Raw genomic sequence first — 7030 nt, 5'->3', positions numbered from 1 at the left:
TTTGTTTTGAAAGTTAACATTCATTTTTCTCTTCTGTACAAGTATTGTTTTCAACAATAAAAATGTTACTGAATATAAAAATCGCATTAAAAGCCCATCTGAAAAACCGCATGCGTTTTTACTGCACAATAGCATTGAAAAACGCTCCGAATAAACATACCCTTATAATAAGTCTATCAGATTCCTCAGGAAAGTGTGAATAGAGACTTGCACTATTCAGTCTAATCTTGTGCTTTCTTTCTACAATATAGACTGGGAGGCATACCTCTAGGAGTTGTTGCTGTAGAAACAAGGACCGTGGAATTGAGCACACCTGCTGATCCTGCTAATTTGGACTCAGAAGCAAAGGTTGGTTTGTAATAACCCGGCAATATTGTGTGGTCATTGGCCTCCGCAAGTGAGCATGGTTTGGGCAGCATGTGGTGGCCGTTATGTTGGAGTATACCATTCCCCATCATAGTGTATGCAGATTGGTTGGAAAAATTTCTGAAACTGAAAAAATAATCCATACATCTAAATTTCTGCAACAAATCTGTCACATGTGAAATTCTCTAATAGAAATCATCCTAATGTTATAACTGAAGGGTTTATAACGTTGTGGTTTAAATTCGTTATTTTTTTATGCAAATTACAGGAAAACTGCTACAATTTGCGAAGATTTTTGTAAAATTGCTGCATAATGGTGCAGTTTTCGTGGCAAAAAACACGTGACAACCCAGCCCTAAACCACTGACAGATGAAGTGAATTGTATTGATTATCTCTTTACAATGGCAAGGGGTGGGATGTATTAGGAATCAAGTGAACAGTCCGTTCTTGTAATTGAGGTGTTGAAAGCAGGAAAAATAGGCAAGCAAAAGGATCTAAGCGACTTTGTCGGGGGCCAAAGTGTAATTGTTAGGCGGCAGGTCTTGTGTACTGTTCCGAGTATGCGGTGGTAAGTGACTACCAAAGAAAGAGCCAAGAAAGAACAACCAGTGAACCAGAAACGGGGTCATGGGCACTTGAGGCTCATTGATGTACTTGGGGATCGAAGGCTAGTCTGTCCTGTCTGTGCTACAGTAGCTCTTTTGTGGGATCAAACTGCTGAAAAAGTTACTGCTGTTTGTGTCACGAAGGGTCTGTGGACCTACTGGGCCGTACCGCCTTGGCGTTAAGGCAGCTAGCCAACAGGGCGCAGGTAAATGTCTATAGTTCGTATAGGTACCTGTGGCAGCTCGGACAGCAGCAGGGCAGGCTGGGACTAGGCAGCAGGTAGATGTCAGGTGAGATGAAGCAGGTCAGACGTGGAATACAGCACGACACGACTTTGGCACAGTACAGTGCTAGACCAGAATAGTATGGAATGCAAGGAACAGGAACACACTAGGAGGCCATCACATAGACAACAACGCTCAGGCATAGAAGCAGGGGGCTGGAGCCCTCTTATAGTCCAGCGTGCTCACGGGTTAAAGTTCATCAGAAGTCTGATGCGCGCGCTGCCCCTTTAAGAACTGGCACGTGCGTGCACCCTTTGGGATCCGGCTGGGGTGAGTGGACGCGAGCGCTGGCGTCTCCTGAGGAGGAGGCTGGGGCAAGCGCTCGCCGACTCGTGGCTGCGGCTGTCAGGAGGAGAATGGAGCTGACGGCGCGCAGCCACGGACATTACAGTATCCCCCCTCTTACGCCCGCTCTTCTTGGGACAAGAGCGAGAGAGAAACTTTTTCATAAGAGTAGGGGCATTGAGGTTCCCCTCTGGCTCCCAGGATCTCTCTTCAGGACCAACCCCCTCCAATCCACCAAATAAAAAGTTTTTCCTCTCACTTTCTTGGTGTCCAACATCTCCTTAACCTCAAAGGTGTCCGAAGGGCCGCAGGATGCAACCGCAGGGCTAGGAGTCTTGGTATATCGTTCAGAACCACCTGTTTCAGGAGGGAGACATGGAAGGAGTTGGGGATCCTGAGGGAGGGTAGGAGGCAGCCGAAGCTTGTAGACGACAGGGTTGATCTGCTGCAGGATCTCGAATGGTCCGAGGAACCTGTGAGCAAATTTGCACGAAGGCACCCTTAGTCGGATATTCTTAGAAAACAGCCAGACATTTGTGCCAGGAAGAAACTGAGGAGGTTCTCTTCTGCTTGTGTCAGCCTTCCGTTTTCATGCGGTCGACTGCCATTAGGATGGAGGATAGAGTCTGCTGCCAGATCTGCAGGAAGCCTCTAAAAGCGGAGTCAGCCGCTGGTACCTCGGAAATATCGGGCACCGGGAGAGGAATTTGTGGGTGCTGGCCGTAGACAATGAAGAACGGTGTATTCCTTGTAGACTCGCTGGTATGATTATTGTAGGAGAATTTAGCCCATGGGAGCAACTGCACCCAGTCATCATGCTGCTTGGAGATGAAGTGGCGTAGGTACTTCTCCAAGATCTGATTGATCCTCTCGACCTGATCATTGGACTGAGGATGGTAGGCTGAGGAAAAGTCCAACTTCACACAGAGGAGTCCGCAGAGGGCTCTCCAGAACTTTGAGGTAAACTGAACCCCCCGATCAGACACAATATGCTGCGGCAAGCCGTGCAGGCGGAAGATGTGTTGGATGAACAGCTTAGTCAGCTGAAGAGCATAAGGAAGACCGGTCAGAGGAACGAAGTGGGCCATCTTCGAAAATCGATCCACCACCACCCATACAGCACTGCATCCAGCAGAGAGAGGCAGGTCCGTAATAAAGTCCTTAGCTATATGCTGCCAGGGAGCATTGGGCACAGGCAATGGCTGAGGCGGACCAGCAGGTCTGGAGTGAGCGGCCTTGTTGGCTGCACATACAGAACAGGAAGAAACTAAGTCCATAATGTCCTTGGGTAGCGTGGACAACCAGAAATGACGAGCAATCAGATCCCGGGTCTTACGGACCCCCGCATGACCTGCCAGTCTAGAGGAGTGTCCCCAGCGGAAGATTCTTACACGATCAGCCAGGCGCACAAAATTTCTCCCTGGAGGAATGTCCCCAACTTGCAGGGGATTGACAGAGACCATGCAAGACGTATCAATAATGTTCTGTGGAATCTCCATGGTGTCTTCCGTCTCGAAAGACCTGGACAAGGCATCGGCCCTCACATTCTTGTCGGCCGGGCGATAATGGGGCACAAACTGGAACCTGGTAAAGAACAGTGACCACCTGGCCTGACGAGTGTTTAGCCATTGGGCCGTCTGGAGGTAGATCAGATTCTTGTGGTCTGTAAAAATTTGGTTGGGATGAGCTGCGCCCTCTAGTAGATGTCTCCACTCTTGCAGAGCCAATTTGATGGCCAGCAATTTGATCCCCAATCGAGTAGTTGTGTTCTGCGGAAGAGAAGAGCTTAGAGAAATATCCACATACCCTTGATTTGCCCTTGGAACCTCTCTGGAACAGGAGTGCACCAGCACCGACAGAGGATGCGTCCACCTCCAACAAGAACCGCAGAGAGACATCCGGATGATGGAGGATAGAGGCTGACGTGAAGGCACTCTTCAGGCTATTAAATCCGGACTCTGCCTCGAGAGTCCACACCTTGGCGCTCATACCCTTCTTTGTGAGGTTAGAGATGGTGCAAGTCAGTGAGGAGAAGTTTGGAATAAATTACCTGTAAAAATTGGCGAATCCCCAAAAATGCTGTATGACCCTCAGGCCTTGAGGGTGTGGCCATTCCAGGACAGACTTTACCTTCTCAGGATCCATCTCGAGACCTCGATTCAAGACGATGTAGCCCAGGACGGGTGGAGCATCTCTGTCAAACACGCACCTCTCCAACTTAGCGTACAGACGATTCTCCCTTAACCGTAGTAGAACTTGACGGACATATCTCTGATGCGTCATAGGATCTGGAGAAAAAAATCAAGATGTCATCAAGGTAAACTACTACACAAACATAGAGGAGGTCACGGAAAATGTCATCAACAAACTCCTGGAATACCGCGGGAGCATTACACAGGCCGAAGGGCATTACTAGATACTCATAGTGTCCATCACGGGTGTTAAATGCAGTCTTCCATTCATCACCTTGGCGAATCCGGACTAGGTTGTAAGCCCCACGCAGGTCTAGTTTAGAAAAAATCTTGGCACCACGTATATGATCAAACAGTTCAGAGATCAGTGGCAACGTTTATTTATTCTTCACCGTGATCTAGTTGAGACCTCGGTAGTCTATACAAGGACGAAGAGAGCCATCTTTCTTTTTGACAAAGAAGCCGGGGAGGAAGACTTTCGTATGAAGCCCATCTCCAAGTTCTCTTTCACATAGGCGGACATGGACAGAGTCTCTGGCAAGGAGAGAGGATATACCCTACTACGGGGAAGGGATGCACCAGGAATCAGTTCAATAGGGCAGTCATACGCCCCATGTGGAGGCAATATCTCCGCCTGCCTCTTGCTGAATACGTCCGAAAATGCAGCATAATGACTCGGCAATCCTACCACTGACTAAGGCAGAGAAGACTGAACCGAACGAATCTGCACCAGGCAACGGCATTAACACTCAGGTCCCACTGGAGAACCTCTCCAGAATTCCAGTCCAGAACTGGGGCATGCAGTCGGAGCCAAGGCAGGCCCAGCAACACAGGGTTAACAGCTTTGGATAGGACATAGAACGACAGAAGGTCGGAGTGAAGAGCCCCTACTTGGAGCCTCAGCGGCTTGGTCACAGCTATAACTGGGTCTGGCAGAGGTAGTCCGTTTACTGAAGCAACTGTCAACGGGCTCTCCAGAGGGGTGGTGGGAAATTGCAGAAGGTCCACCAGGTCTCTACGGATTAAATTAGCAGCGGATCCAGAGTCCAGATACGCAGAGACCTGATGCGTTCTCTCACCGGACACTATGGTCACAGGTATGGACAATTTAGACGGAAGTCCATTCTTACCCAAGGTTGTCACTCCTAGCAACCCTAGGCTTTGGGATCTTTGGGGACACAGATGCACAAGATGGCCACCGAGACCGCAATAAAGACAGTCCAGAAGTGCGTCTGCGTTCTCTCCTGGGTGGATAACTTACACTGGTCCATCATCACAGACTCCTAAGGAGGATCGACATCTGAGGACATCAGGGGTTGCTGCAAAGTAGGAGCCAGACTGGGAAGGACTCCCTCCCGTCTAAGCTCTTGGAGGCGTTCTTGGATCCGTATATCAATCCGGGTGGACAGAAGGATGAGGTCATTCAGGGCGGAGGGCAGATCCCGAGCGGCAAGTTTGTCCTTAATTTTATGAGCCAGTCCATGCCAGAATGCAGCCACCAGGGCCTCATTGTTCCATAACAGCTCTCCCGCCAGGGTGCGGAAGTGGATGGCGTACTCACTCACGGAGGTGTCTCCTTGGCGTAGGTTAATCAAAGAAGCCGCTGCACATGAGACCCGACCAGGCTCCTCAAACACCATACGAAAAGTCCAGAGGAAGGCTTGGAAGTCAAGGGTCTCTGGTTCTTGTCTCTCCCAGATAGGGTTCGTCCATGCAGGATCCTTGCCAGTGAGGAGAGAGATGATGAAAGCGACCCTTGCGCCATCAGACAAAAATGTTCTATTATACAGGCTGAAGTGGATCTGGCACTGATTCAGAAATCCATGACAGGTACTTGCTTCTCCATCATAGTGGTCAGGAAGTGGCAAAGAAACACGCGGGTCAACGCTGCCAGGAGGTGTAGTAGGAGGAACGGCAGCTTGTGCCTCCAGCCGACGTGCAAGAATGTTCAACGCCTGGAGGAGTTTGTCCTATCGAGACCGGAGGTCTAGCATATCCGCCCTCATTTCTTGAGACGTCGTCTTGAATCGACCAGCAGGGCCCATGGCCTGAGCGTACTGTCACAAAGGGTCTGTGGACCCACTGGGCCATACCGCCTTGGCGGTAAGGCAGCTGGCCAACAGGGCGCAGGTCAATGTCTATAGTTTGTATAGGTACCTGTGGCAGCTCGGACAGCAGCAGGGCAGGCTTGGCTGGGACTAGGCAGCAGGTAGATGTCAGGCGAGATGAAACAGATCAGATGTGAAATACAGCACGACACGACTTTGGCACAGCACAGTGCTAGACCAGGATAGTATGGAATGCAGGGAACAGGAACACACTAGGAGGCCATCACATAGACCGACTTAGGAAACATCAACAACGCTCAGGCATAGAAGCAGGGGACTGGAGCCCTCTTATAGTCCAGGGTACTCACGGGTTAAAGTTCATCAGAAGTCTGGTGTGCGCGCTGCCCCTTTAAGTGCGGGCACGAGCGTGCGCGCGCACCCTACAGGATCTGGCTGAGGTGAGTGGACGCGAGCGCTGGCGTCTCCTGAGGAGGAGGCTGGGGCCAGCGCTCGCCGTCTCGTGACTGTGGCTATCAGGAGGAGATTGGAGCTGACGGCCCGCAGCCACGGACAGTACAGGTTGTGATAGAAAGGTGTCAGAACACACAGTGCATTGCTGTTTGGAGCTGGTCAGAGTGCTTATGTTGACCTCTGTCCATTGTAGAAAGAGCCTACAATGAGCAAGGTGAGCATCAGAACGGGACCATGGAGCAATGGAAGAAACTGGCCTGGTCTGATGAGTCACATTATCTTTTAGATCATGTGAACGGCCATGTGTGTATGAATCGCTTACCTGGGGAAGAGATGGCACCAGGGTGCACTATGGGAAGAAGGCTAGAAGGCGGAGGCAGGGTTCTACTGAGAAAACTTGGGTCCCGGCATTTATGTGTATGTTACTTTGACACATACCACCACGTTAACATTGTTGTAGGCTTCATGCCAATGGTGTTCCCTAATGACCGTGGCCTCTTTCAGCCGGATAATGCGCCCTTTCACACTGCAAAAATTGTTCTGAAGTGGATTAAGAGACATGATAAAGTATTCTAGGTGTTGACTTGGCCTCCAAATTTCCCAGATCTCAATCCATCCGATCAAGCATCTGGGGAATGTGCTGTAAAAACAAGTCCGATTCAGAGGCCCTCCTCCCAACTTTGCTCTGTTCACATCTGCGTCAGAGCCTCTGTCGTAGATTCCATCATATTTGCCATACAAAATAGCATGCAGCGCTATTGTGTCCGGGAAACCCAA

At 50.1% G+C, this 7030-nt stretch overlaps 1 protein-coding gene across 2 annotated transcripts in view; it reads left to right on the top strand.

Moving 5' to 3' along the window:
• ACACA (acetyl-CoA carboxylase alpha) overlaps window positions 1-7030 on the top strand; it is a 454335-nt gene that overhangs the window by 342870 nt on the left and 104435 nt on the right. For both annotated transcript variants that reach the window (XM_075853501.1, XM_075853500.1), the window contains exon 48: window positions 252-348. In XM_075853501.1, coding sequence (XP_075709616.1) covers window positions 252-348 — 97 coding nt within the window. The remainder of the gene's footprint in view (window positions 1-251; window positions 349-7030) is intronic.

Source organism: Rhinoderma darwinii, chromosome 2, assembly GCF_050947455.1.
Source record: "Rhinoderma darwinii isolate aRhiDar2 chromosome 2, aRhiDar2.hap1, whole genome shotgun sequence".
Classification (NCBI taxonomy): Eukaryota; Metazoa; Chordata; class Amphibia; order Anura; family Rhinodermatidae; genus Rhinoderma; species Rhinoderma darwinii.
This window is presented reverse-complemented; position numbering and strand designations above follow the sequence as displayed.